The 13939-nt window shown below is 38.8% G+C and overlaps 2 protein-coding genes across 4 annotated transcripts in view; one reads left to right on the forward strand and one right to left on the reverse strand.

Annotated features, from left to right (window-relative positions):
• The window catches only part of WDR26 (WD repeat domain 26), a 36828-nt gene extending 23112 nt beyond the window's left edge, over positions 1-13716 (forward strand). For all 3 annotated transcript variants that reach the window (XM_053383069.1, XM_053383070.1, XM_053383071.1), the window contains 7 exons: positions 1116-1256; positions 1727-1846; positions 2743-2888; positions 3181-3259; positions 3756-3885; positions 6607-6792; positions 9218-13716. In XM_053383069.1, the coding sequence (XP_053239044.1) occupies positions 1116-1256; positions 1727-1846; positions 2743-2888; positions 3181-3259; positions 3756-3885; positions 6607-6792; positions 9218-9243 (828 nt within the window). In that variant the 3' untranslated portion in view covers positions 9244-13716. The remainder of the gene's footprint in view (positions 1-1115; positions 1257-1726; positions 1847-2742; positions 2889-3180; positions 3260-3755; positions 3886-6606; positions 6793-9217) is intronic.
• The window catches only part of LOC128411079 (calpain-2 catalytic subunit), a 268506-nt gene that overhangs the window by 38355 nt on the left and 216212 nt on the right, over positions 1-13939 (reverse strand). The gene's annotated exons all lie outside the window — the stretch shown is intronic.

Genomic DNA, 13939 nt, shown 5'->3' on the forward strand with positions numbered 1-13939 from the left:
AGCCCACAAGCAATGCAAGAAGATAATACCCTCTTCTGTTGTTACTTTTCAGTAACTGGTACAAAGAGGTATACCACCTCTGAATCTGAGGCTGCATGTAGCCTTTGTGACTATTGGTAGACAAATTAATAGAATATATATATCTTTAACTCCCTTTTAAAGCTACCTAAGTTAGAGGCCACCACAATCACTGTATTGTCGCTTGCCTCTAAGTAATCATGCATAGAATGGCATTGTACAATTCCAGTCCTGATAGTCTCTGTGGGCTTGGCTGACGCCGCCTGGTCCGTCTTTGGGGAGTGGGGGGCGAGCGAGTGGGGTAGCTCGCCTATACCCAAAGCCAGCGCCAGGAGCCTCAGAAAGGTGCTCCGAGGTCCCTGCTGCTTGCGCGCAACCAGCAGGGACATTGGGGCTTGCTCAGCTGGGGGCAGGAGCCTCTCCAATGCAGCTGGCCCCAGCCTGCGAGACGCTGGAGTGAAAGCGACTCAGCTCCTGCTGTTGACAGCTGAGGCAGTTTCACCCCGCGCCTTGCCGGTTGGTGCCAATGCATCTTGTTTCAACTTTGTGATTTATCGCCAAACTGCGCTGCTTGGTTAGTGATACATCACAGTATTGAAAACCTAACATCACCCAGCCCTAGAACATACAAAAACGAGGCAAAAATCTTTGAGGAGCAAAAGGTGCAAACGGTTATTATGCCCAAGGTTTACATTTGCTAGTCCATAGCCTTCCTTTCACTAGTACTTCTGCTTATCGCCCTAATGTCTATCTGTGTTTGAAAGTATTTTGCTTTTCATTAGTTGGTTTCCAAGAATGTTGTTAAACCAGAATGGGGAGGCGGTTCTGTGTTGCTTTGTATGGCTTCCTGTGTACCTCCTTTCTTGGTTTGCCCTGGTACAGCCTTTCCTACACTTCTGTCAAGTAGGCAGAAAATGAGTGTGTGTCTTCCCTGAGGTAAGGTGGAACTGGTAAACAAGCCCTTGGTATGTTGGTTTCCTAAACTGTTTTGGGAGGAGGCAGCAAGAGATTAGGCATTAAAGACAACTGCTTAAAACTGCAGGTAGATCTCAGTAACAACCCAGATAGCCATTGTTGCAATATTTTCTTTTTTAAAGGATACACACCAGCTAAAACTGCTCAAGACACTGGAAGGCCATGCATATGGTGTTTCCTACATTGCTTGGAGTCCAGATGACAACTACCTTGTTGCCTGTGGTCCAGATGACTGCTCTGAGCTTTGGCTCTGGAATGTACAAGTAAGGGTTATTAATATGAAGTTGGTTGATAGAGTGTCTTAATTAATAGTGTTTTCACAGGAACCATAATTGAAGTATTGATATTATTGAAGGGGAGCCCCTGCTATTCTTGGAGATGAAAATCTGTTTAAAACATGGTTATCTATATAGAACAGATTATTGATTTCTATTCATTATTACCAGCAGTATTCCAATGATGTCATCAGTTACTATGTATGTGTATATATCCTATATACGCAACAATGTAAGGCTGTTGTCACGTTGCAGTTTGTGTGGCTGCCGATAAGAGTGTGAGCAGGGGTGGCAGCCTCCACTGTATGTATGTATGTTTGTTTATTTTAGTGTCTCTAGTCTTTATTTGTAAGCTGCCCTGAATTTATGAAGCAGGTTAAAAATGTAAGTAAAGGTTATAAATTTGCTTTCTTAAGCAAGTTTTTCATTGGCTTTACTTTATACTTCTTCACCTACAGACAGGGGAGCTGAGGACAAAGATGAGTCAGTCTCATGAAGATAGTTTAACAAGTGTGGCCTGGAATCCAGATGGAAAACGTTTTGTGACTGGAGGGCAGCGTGGACAGTTCTATCAGTGTGTAAGTACTGTTTTTACAATGCAAAGTGCCATCAGTTTCTTGTAGACTTTGCACTTAATGCTGTCTCTGTGGTTCTATGTTCTGCGTGGGTAGCTGTGCATAGCTGTAAGGGTTTTTTGTAAGGGTTTCTTTTCACAGTAAAAAGCCTCGCAAGTATAACCTGTAGTAGAAACCTACCATTTGGAATTTGCTGAGTGTTTTTCTTCCTGTGAAATACTAAGCATATTTATCTGAAGCAAAAATAAAGCCTCTTTGAAAAGATCCCCTTCTTGCTCATGTGTGGTGCCATCGTTTATTAGGTTTTGGTAAGACATAGGAAACAAGAAAGGATCCTTCTGCAAAGTTAAAAAAAAAAAAAGCCAAAAGAAAAATTCAGGGAAAGATCTGTACCCCTGTTGTTATGCTGGACTAGGTGGAGAGATTGAAACTAGTGTGTTGGAAGTCTACAGCACTGCCTTAAAAAAAGGGAAGTTTTTAGATGAAGATACATTGGTACCTTGGATTTTGAATGTAATCCTTTCCAGAAGACTGGAGTTCCAAAACGTTCGAAAACTAAATACGGAAGTTACGTGGCATGTACAACTTCCGAGGCGTGTTCGAAAACCGAAGCGTTTCGGCATTCGAAAACCGAAATGTTTGTCAACAGAGACGTTTGAAAACTGAGGTACCACTGTATATAGAAAACCAAGTTAGCGGTCAAATTGTTAAGGGGCTCTGAAGTCTGCCAGATATGGACTGCAGGTTCACCACCTTTGTCTTGGAATATATTTTCCCTTGTCTGCAGCACATACTTACATATTGCTAACTGCTTTTATAACCCAAATTTTTCATGTTACAATTTGCTTTAAATGAAGACAACCTTTCTCATTCTTTCACTGCATGCATTTCCTGTCTAGGATTTAGATGGTAATCTCCTTGACTCCTGGGAAGGAGTGAGAGTGCAATGCCTGTGGTGCTTGAGTGACGGGAAGACTGTGTTGGCATCAGACACACACCAGCGAATTCGGGGCTATAACTTTGAGGACCTTACAGACAGAAACATGTAACTACCTCTTCTTCATGTTGTGCTACATAAACAGATCATTGTACACTTTGTCAAATACTGAAACTGAGTTGAGATGCCTTAAAATTCCATATGGTGTCTTGTTCATACACCTGCTTTAAAACTGGGCTCCCCCCTATTTTTTAGGCCCTAAATAGGCAAACGGTGTAGATGTGATTGGGCCTTATGTGTCTGCAAGGCTCCGTATAATGAGACCAGTTAAATTGGGTAGAAATGCTAATTTTGAATACAAAGCCATGACTCTCATCTTCTGTGTTCTGTTATTTTTCAGAGTACAAGAAGATCATCCAATTATGTCTTTTACGATCTCGAAAAATGGCCGGTTAGCTTTGTTAAACGTAGCAACTCAGGTAAGTGGTCCAGTTGGCTTTATGCCTTTCATACTCAAAAATGAGAAGGAAAGTCCTGCCTACATTCTCCATTGCATTGCCATGGAAACTGTACAAGCACATGTTCTCACCCCCTTTCCTCCCAGATTTTAAAGTCTATTTTTCTGGGAGGCAGAAGGAAAACAAGTGCCCATTAGGGCTGCATATCACAACCTCCGTATCCTCCTGAAGCGGCTTGTGTAAATGGGAAGTTGCTTGTACACACTGCATCTCTTTCTCACTTGAGCTTCAGGGGCCTTTTCTGAAGGTCCCTCAATGCCAGGCAGAGGCTGTCTGGAGGTGCAGGCAATCTGCAGTGAAGAGGAGTAGGCAAGAAATCTCTGTTGAGCAAGTGACCCTCTGCTCATGTAACTTTGGGGTATAAACCATTGTTTGTGCACATAAAATGGATTGCTTTTTCTGTTCTGAATTTGTTTGTGTAATGTTACATTACCTCCACCCTTCTCTTTGTTCTCAGGGAGTTCATTTATGGGACTTGCAAGACAGAGTTTTAGTGAGAAAGTACCAAGGTGTTACACAAGGTTTTTACACGATTCACTCATGTTTTGGAGGCCATAATGAAGACTTCATCGCTAGTGGCAGTGAAGGTAACTCTTGCTTTTAAGATCTGTTTCTGTGTGTTATATATATTTCAAGGACATTCTTCCAACATAGGGGAATGATGTAGTATTCTACTTAGCAAGTAAGGTAAATATGCTAGCAACAATTCACACAAACATCAGAAGAGTCTTGCTGGATCAGACCAAAGGCCTATCTAATCCAGTTCTCACAGTGACCAAGCTGATCCATATAAAAAGTTATTTCCATAAAAATGATTTGTTTGCTGAAAGAAGAAAAATCATCTAGTAGCACAGGAGGTTGAATGTATGAGGCTATTGTTTATGGCAACTGCTGTAGTCTTGGTAGAATGAGCGTGGTGTACAGGGATACCATTTTTTTTTATGTAGGCTTGTTTTTCCAAAGGTAGGTGTGCTTATGTAAATCCAGATGAGTTCTGACATCTCAAGGATAATTACTAACTACAGTGAGAGAAACAAGTTTCATATCCTGTAGCAGACCTAGCATGTTCAGTAACTTTGGCTATCAGCAACCTGACTGTCATCTTAGCGTTTTCTATTGTTGGTTCTGTGAGGGGCCTGTTTGACAGCTTTTCTAGGCATTAAGGAGCTTACTCTCTGTGAGGGTAATAGTATGGTGGTATATACAGTGTGGACAACAGTACTCCTGTCCTGTAGCTTATAGAGAAGGTGGTTTTGGTCTGACTAGAAGGTCAGTTCTAGTTGGGCTCTGCAATAAAGTATTTTGAAACAGTGTTTCTTCTTTACCGCTAACTGGTGAATTTTTCACCTGAGAACAGCCTGTTTATTGATGCCTTGTATCTTAACTGTATTGCCATTGTATGTAGTTGTGCCACTCCTATTGCATGCGTTAATCCCCTTCCCCTTCCAGATAATTTCTGGCCCCAGGAATGTCTAATCAACTGTATTAACTCCCTGGTGTATCAGTTTTTCAGTACACTACACAGGGTTGCATAAACAAATCACTTAGTTACAGCCTACTGTTTGTTTGACATGAATGTGAATTTAATTTATCCAGGTCAACTTAGAAAAGCTTTTTATTTTTTTCATTTTCAGTGTCTAAAAACTACCCAGCTGTAGTTGAAGCTGATGGCACCTAATTTAGATTCCGACTGCCTGAGGCTGTTGCCTCTTTGCACTGAATTGTTGCAAATATGGCTGCTGTGAAAGTCTCTATGTACAAAAAAAGTAACAGATTTAAATGTCATAAGCTCTTAAGTGTAAAGGTATGTTCTCAGCTAGGTAGGCTTTCCACCTACCAGCCCCAAACATCAAAGGGTCTTCCCTGGGAGTAAAATTCACGTCTAACTCGTGTGTACGTAAACATCCATAAAGTAGAGGGGAAAATATCTTTCTATGAGCAAGTGCTGTGTGTTGCAGCCTTACAGTGAATGTGTGAAGACTTGAAGCTTATACAGTATAGTTTGAAATTGGTAGGTTAAAAATGGAAATACATACAAGTAGGAGTCTTTGATACCATTTAGATGTCATGGTAATTTGATTTTTTTAATGATACAGACAGCACTTCTATAAAATACTTTAGCAAGTAGGTCACAGCATGATTTATAGGGGTTGGGAAATAAGTGAGCACTTTTGGAAATGGACTGTCATATTTTAGTTTTCAAACATTGTAGTTTAACTTCTAAAACTTTTAAAATAACTCTTGTACTACCTGATGTTCTTCATGTAATTGCTTCTGCCTTATCAAGTGTTTAACTCCAAGTCAAGTTTGCTTCTATGGAATATTAATGTTTAGCAGAATTCTCTCTTTTTGGTAGTCATTGTGACTTGTGGTTTTTCAGTAGTGCAGAGAGGTGTACATCTGATCTGCAGCCATCTCTGTATAATCTACAGTTTAGATGGGTGCAGTCAGTAAAGCAATCAGCGCAAGAATGGCACAAAGTTGTTTCATGTCACATTGCTACTGTACAGATTTGTACACTTTTTATGTGGATATGTTGTTCTGTAACAACACAAACATGGATGTTCTTTCTGGAGCCTTTGAAATGGAGTTTGTTGCCTCCATTGATAGAATTGTTCGGATAGGATAAGATACTTAAAGGCAACTCTGTGGTTGTTGCTCCCCCCTCTCCTTTACCTGTACATTTGGAAAGATGAAGACTGGGCCCTGCAGTTTGCCCACTTCCTTCTCTGTTCTTAGGCAAACGTTAATCAGTGAATAAAGAATTTCCTGCAGTTAACTGAATACAGTATTTTCATAGCCCTACATATTGAACCGGTTACAGAAAAGGATTTTAATATCCAGTTTTAGATGGGATACCACAGTGAAATAGCTGTGTTCTTTTTGGAAGTTGCCCATACCACCTGTAGAGGTGGAGGGGGGACAGAAAGAATATGGAGGAAGTGTGAGAGACCAGAGCTTGATTCCAGTCTTGATGCATGTAGAAGGCTAGGGTAAGGAGTTAACACCCAAACCACTCGCATTCTTACTTGGATAATAGAAGCCTACTTAAAGCTGTATTATGTTCCAGTTACCTACAAATATTTTCAACTTGCAGAGAAGATCAGTGCTTGTTGTTAGTTTAAATACAGGATTCTAAATGCCATAAAAGAAGCTTCTTGAAGCTGTTGGATGCATTACTGAGCAGATATCAGTTCTTGGACATAACATGGAATTTTAACATGGAAACAGTTAATACATGGATAAGTGCCGGAACATGTTTTAAATTTTGGGATGCTTCATGTTTCTTCCCTCCTGTCTCATCTTAGATCACAAAGTATATATTTGGCACAAACGTAGCGAGCTGCCAATTGCGGAGCTGACGGGGCACACGCGCACAGTCAACTGTGTGAGCTGGAACCCACAGATTCCATCCATGATGGCCAGCGCCTCTGACGATGGCACTGTTAGAATATGGGGACCAGCACCTTTTGTAGACAACCAGGATATTGAAGGTAAATCAAATCTAAATTTTTATGGAAGAGGAATTTGGTAAGCTGCACTTACTTGTCATCAGGGAAGTTTTTAACGTGTGATATTTTACTGTATTTTTGGTTTCTATGGAAGCCGCCCAGAGTGGCTGGGGGGGCCCGGCCAGATGGGTGGGGTATAAATAATAAATTATTATTATTATTATTATTATTATTATTATTATTATTATTATTATTATCAGGTAACTCACAACAGATGCACATTTAATTTGTGTGCATTCAGCTTTACACACTTGGCAAAATAATAAAAATGGGGCAGGAAAGAGATTGTGGGTTGGGGTCGGGGAAGCAATGTTGGCAATCCCACTCCACTCACCATAGAACCAAATGTGTTTTGACTATGTGCAGTTTATTTTGGGATTTTTATTTATTTATATCCCACCTTTCCTTCAAGGAGCTCAAGGCGGCATAAATAGTATTCTTCGCTCCCCCACCCCCCTCAAGCTTTTGGTCCTTACAATAGATCTGTAAGATAGGATAGTCTGAAAGTTAATGACAGGCTGGAGTCACCCAGCATGTTTAATTGTTTAGAGTGGATTTGAACCAGGGTCTCCCCAGCCTTGGTTCAGAATTAAGCTGTACACCACAGTGTATGAGGAATTGGCTGCCTCAATTATTATTACTGTAAATAGTTAGGACTGGGTAAAGGGGACTTTAGTCAAATTCACATCATACTGTGTATTAGTCCCTCCTTTTGATGAGTCTGCTACCTTGTGAAACTCCAAAAAGTTCAGGACAGGGTGGTAGTACCTGTTGGCTTGAACTATAACCTCTCACAAGATGCCTAAGGACTGGGAAGAAGTTAAGTTAAGGGACAAGGAGCACAAAGACAAGAATGATAAGTGAGGTGCAATATAGCCCAGGGAACCAAGAAAGAAACCTCAAGGAAGAGTAGGTAGAGAATGAGACTTGAGAGTAAATGACAGAGGAGATAAGTTACTGAAGTATGGTGTGGAGTTTCTGCATTTTATCTGTAAGCTGCTTTGAGTACAGGTCTGGAAAAAATGTGGGATATTACTACTACTACTACGACCCAATAATAATATTGGGTCACAGACATAATGAATTTTATTATCTCCTCTCCCTCTGCCCCCTAAAAAGTCTCTTGAGAGTCAAAGGAAGCATCTTGAACAATATGGAGTGCAGTGTTAGTGGAAGGGCTGCACAGAGAGGCAGGGGATTGCCAAAAATCAGAAGGAGACACCTTGTGTGAACCGTTAGAAGCTGCAGCAAGCTATTTTAATGTTACTGAACCTGGTAGTTAAAAAATTTTTAGCTGGCATGAAATGAAAAGAAATCTGGACCCAAGCAAACTAGAATAAAGATCAATTGAAACTGATGATGTCGCTGTTTCTTTGCTTTGAAATGAAAGGGTATCTTGCTCATTTTGTTAATTGAAGCTGTATCTGTTACATGAGGAGAGAGCTTCAATAGCTGAGACAAACCTGAGCTTCAATTCTTGACTGCTTCTTAGGTATCACCTGGAACCTTTTACTGCCAGTGGTTCTGCAGGTTTTGAATTAATTCCAGTTGATATCTATGAAATGCAAAAGTCCTATCTGGGTATTAGTCCAAGCCAGGACTAATTTTTCCATTGCTCTGTCAAGATGCCCTTCTTTTGCAAAGCTGGTGCAGCATAAAAAGAGATACCATCATATGTGAAAACTAGACTGTAGTAAACAAGTTCTTAGCAAACAGGCTTTTGTTAGATGTATACACTTTCTAATATGCAAGGCTGTAGGAGTTTTTGTGTCTATAGGTGTAAGCCAATACATTGCACCATGGTGTGAGCAAAACAATGTTATTTTCTTAACAATGTATCAGAATTTTAATTAGGCTTCCAGTCTGCAAAACATTTTCCATTCTTTTAGAAATGCTTGCTTTATTCTGCTTTAGAATACATTTCCTGAAGTTGCTTGCAAAGTAATCTTAGGGAAAATTAAAGCCCCATGTACCAGTTCTTATTCCTTCCATCTCAATATCTAAAATGGGTTTTACTACAACTTTTCTCAACCTCTTAATTACTTTATCACACTGTTAAATGTGTGTTCTGGCAGCTGTCTGCTCATGCAGGGGAAGTTTCAACTCAATCAAGGTAGTCTCTTTTGCACGAAAAACCCCTGTTCCCACTGGCCCTGTATTAGAAATGACTTCTGTACCTCCCAGAGTGAAGCAAGCTGTTTAAAAGCCCCTGCTGGACTCTCAGAACTAGTATGATGGCGATTGTAGATGCACAGTTGGGTTGGGTTGCCCTAAATGGGTTTGTGTATATGTCTTTTGTAAATCTGAAGATACATATGTATATTGTGGCTGAGGTGAACTATGATTTTAAAGATATTTCTTATTTTTTCTTTTCTTTTTACATTCCATCTCCCCCTCCCCCCCTTAGAGGAATGCAGTAGCATGGATAGTTGATGGTGAATTTGGAGCAGACGACTTCTGTTTAACTTAAATTTAGTCGTATTTTAAATGGCTTGGGATTTGGTGCAAACAAACATGATTGATAGCTGGACAGACATGCTCGTCATGAAAAAAAAGAACCATTTCTGAAGCCCAACTGGGGCCAAACATTTTACCACCTTGCTTCATAGTAAACAGTTGAGATGAAGCACGTCGTTAGAACGTTGTTGGACACCATGTTGAAGTAACCCCCCATCGGTTGTGAAGAACTGTGCTACATTCAGGCTAACCATTGAACTCCGTATATACATTTTCCCTTCTGCCATTTTGTCAGGCAGACTACTGTTATTGTTGCTCTTCTTCTGTGTAATGAAGTTTAAATGCTTGTTTGGAAACCTTTTATTTAACAGTTTAGAAGGCTTGATAGAAAGAGTGCTTTAGTCTGAAGAGTACATGTTGGATAGGAAAGTCTTTCCTTCTCTTCTTTCTCTGAGTCTCTCCGCCTTATTTAGCTTGAGATCTTTGCAGCTTGGTTCATGGATTCTAAGCCTTGCCCGTTGCACAGTATATCTAAACCCAGATGTTTAAACCAGTGAATGACATGAAAAGCACTCTTCAGTATCACACTTGACAAAAGGTTTTGTACTTTTCACCTAGCTTGTTGCCCTGTAAGTGGGTTAACAGCACAATCTTCTTTTTTAAGAAAGAAAAATAATTTATAGCATTAAAATGACTTCATTTGTATACATTTGGAATTGAAACCAGCTTAAAAAGTGTCATCTACAAGTAAATGCAGTATAATTGGTGCTCCTCTGGAGTGTTGTGTAAGACCATTTGGCTGGCAACAGTTTTACACAGGCTATATAAAGTATTATTTTAAAAGGAAACTTTGTTTACCAACATAAAAGAATTTGAGAACTTTCAGAACCGCCAACTAAACCATTACAATGTAATTTCTGAAATTTAATAAATGAAAATTCTAAATTGGCCTTAATGTGCAATGGTTCTTATTTAAAACATAGTAAAGACCTAAAATGAGAATAGTACTTTATAGCATTATCTTAAAAATAAATAAATCAGTGAGTTGACTGACTGCTGTGAATTAAATACATACCTTGTACAAACTTTCCAGATCGTTCTTTCTCCAGGAACTGTTTCTGAGTAGGTGCTGTTAACTATCTTTGTGCAGAGGATACATACTAAAACTCAGAGAACTAACCAGGTGTTTGACATAGTTAGTTGGTTTCAGAATTTCTCTTATAGTTAAAGGGTGAAAATGCACTTAGGGCCATCCTTAAGTTTAAAAAGAACAGAAAAGAAAGCAACTCATAATAAAAGAACAGTTAACACATCCTCGTAGTACCAGCTAAAATAGAAGCTACAGGTGGAAAAAGGTCTTAACATTAGGACACAGGACCAGAAGGAAATTTGCTCCCTTGTGCATGTTGGGTTTTTTTAGGCACAGATTCTGTGATAAGGAATATGAGTTATTGCCATTGCACTTGGCATGTATCCCTTAACTCAGACTTGCAACAGTTTTCCTTCAGAGCCTTCTAATTTGATCAGAGATTCATGATTGAATTTCTTTAAATACCTCCAGACTGGAACAAGTGGTATTCCAATCAATGTAGTAATTCAGTTGTTTAAGTTTGATTGTCTCTGAATAAGCACACAACACTATTACAATTATCCAATTCGCTTAAAATGTATGTGCAGACCAGGTTTACAGAGAAATCTTTAAACAACAGAATGCCACTGCCTTGCATTCTCATGGATTTAGGAGCAGCAAAGAAATTTACATCCAGTCTTTAATACATTTAAGCTGTTCTGTTGCAGCTTTTTATATGTAATTTTACCTTACATTTATTACAATTGTCCATTGACATGTATTCTGTTCATTTGACATTAAGGTTTGTTTTTGTAATTAGAACATTTTTGTAGTCTTCCCTCTGAGCCTGTATAAAATCTTACTTTTGCAGATACCCTCATTCTGTACCTTTAAAAATTCACAGCTGTATTACTGATATGGTGCTGGTGGTACTGCTTGCAAGCTCAAAACTACCCTAGGAGATTGGAAGGGAAATTGGAAGTGAATTATGAAGTGTGCACTAAAATCAGTTTGATTTGGTGCTACTAGATTTCTATAGGTTATTCAATCTGATGCTTGTAGTTGAGACTTCCTGCAAGGATGCTGTTGTGATGAAAAAAAATTGACCAATTTGTTTCCTTTTCTTTGAAACGCATAACACCAGCAGGAAACCAAATTAAGAGCAAAATTAAGTGGACACACTACGGCTTATGCTTCCTCACCTTTTATGAAAGAGTTCTTGGATTTTTTAAAAAATAAAAAAGCACTTGAGTGTGGAGCTGAACGAGAAGCATGTGTTTTGAGAGTGCCATTTCTAAATTCAGTTGCATAATACAGACCGCGCAACTTTAAGAGGAAGCGCTTCAGATTGAGGTGGTTTTAATTTCTGCTTCTTGACATACAACTGAACCAAATAAAGTCAAGATCTGTCTGGAAGCAAACTTTTAACTGCAATAACAATGCTAGGATTTCTTGTGAGTGATCTTAAATAGTTGAGCAGCCTAAATTGACTGATATGTAGATTGAAAAGCATGTCAGCATTTCAGATAAAAAAGAAGAACCCTAGACTGTCACTGTTGTTAGGGGAGAAGTCAAGGAATAGGCTTATCTCAACATTCTTTTTTATATATGACGAAGGCATTTCTACTCTAGGCTAGAGCAATCACTGATTACTGGCCATATCTTACCATGAGCAGAAGGCAATGAGTGGGAAAGAGGATACAGTAGTTTGCATTTTGCCTTAGGTTTTGTACCCATCAACTCCAAAATATGCACACTGGCTATAAATCACTACAGTATCTTGCCACAGTGCTTCTCAGATCAGGTAAGTGATTTTAAAAGTAGGAGCACAAAAGAAGAAACAGTTTTTACATAGCCCTTAAAATCGCCTTGTAAATGTGTGGCTTAGTTCCCTCATTTAAGTTTTTAGTTTTAAAATTAGGGGGTCATAATACAAGTTTTGATATGAAGTCACCAGTGAAAGCTACCCAACTTTTGCCAATAGTCTCATTCTGGCTTCCGAGCAGATACTGTTGAATGTAATTTAATACTAGGTGTTTAGTGCCATCTTAATTAAAAAAAATAAATTCCCACCCCAAAGGGAAAAATGGCTTTAAGTTAAAATGTTTTCTTAAACCAGTCCTGTGCTGGCAAAAGAGACATTGGGAGAGTTCTTGTAATTTTTATTTTTATTTTAGTTAACAGCAGAAGAATGTCTAGTTTCTAATTTTGGGGTAAGATCAGAAGGGGAAGAGAACCAATTTTCAGTAAAACTTGGTGCCCTTTGTCAATACCCCCAAAGCACATGTTGCCTCAATTTGATGCATTTCAAATGAACTGTTAAAACTGGAGTATCAATCCTATATATGGTTAAAATGTATATTGCATTGGCTTGAGTCCATTTTCAGCTGCCATAGAACAAACCGCTCATTTGACAATTAGTAGAATTTTGGAAACACTTTGACACTTTTTGAACAGGGTGGACTTGACTTGTGCAGTGTTGTCTGCAGTAGCTGCTCTAGTTGCTGGAACACAAACTAGAACCCCATTTCCTGTTTGCTGACTTTGGATGATCCGGATTCAGCAAAGTGTGTGTGTGCGTGTGGTATGAATGTGTGTGCGTGAAACACAAACAGTCATGGAACCAACTGTTCTAGGTACATGTCATGTTTTACTGCATACTTTAAGTCACGTTGTGTGTATGTGAAGTGTCCTCTAACTTTAAGATTTTGGTTAATACCAATATATTTTTATAAATTTGAAATTCAGTGTGCTCCATCTTTTAAGTGTTTCATTGTTAGGATAAATGTACTAGATTTAATTCTTAACACTTCTCGGCACAGATGGAAAAAGTTGTCGGCTCCTTGAAAATGTATGAGGAAGAAACGGATCCTCAAAGCATGTGTGTACTTACAAACCAAGCTGTAGAGATCAAGAAAAGAACTTTTATTCTCAAATTTCTAAATTGTCAAGATTTATATGGAGTTGTGGTGGAACTAGTTAACACTTAGAGCTTTTGGTATGTAATGACTATTTGCTATGGACTGATATTAAATGTTTCAAAGGATTGCGTTCTTAAACTTTCTGGATTTTTGTTACTCCTCTTGAATTATATTAAGTAGTTTAAAGTTTCTTTACTATATTACATTAAAACATAAGAACTTTGGGTCTCCATATTTATTTTCACTTGTTTTACTAATTATTTACAGAACACCTTATTTTATAAATATGTAGTATATTAAACATATCTTTTAAAATGTTCATTCAAACTACATTAATTACTGGTTTTTGTTTTTATTGGGGTTTAAAAAAAAATACACTTTTCCATGTCGGTGCACAGCACTTAACAAATATTTGTATTCCCTTTCTTTCCAATTCAATAAACAGAATGAATAACTGGACTTGAATAGTTCTTAGCTTTCTAAGCTTCAGTGCTATTTCTGGCCAACCCTGGTATATCCCATGAGCATTTGTGGTCTTTTTATGCAGGAGCAGCAGGCCCTGGGCTTTAGGCTATGATAGTTAATCCTCCAGTGCTACTCTTGCTCATTACATAAGAGCAAGTTTACAAGAGTGATCCACAGAGCAGAAAAACAGCTTAGCAGCCATCCGTTATGGCTTGAC

This window comes from Podarcis raffonei, chromosome 3 (genome assembly GCF_027172205.1).
Source record: "Podarcis raffonei isolate rPodRaf1 chromosome 3, rPodRaf1.pri, whole genome shotgun sequence".
Classification (NCBI taxonomy): Eukaryota; Metazoa; Chordata; class Lepidosauria; order Squamata; family Lacertidae; genus Podarcis; species Podarcis raffonei.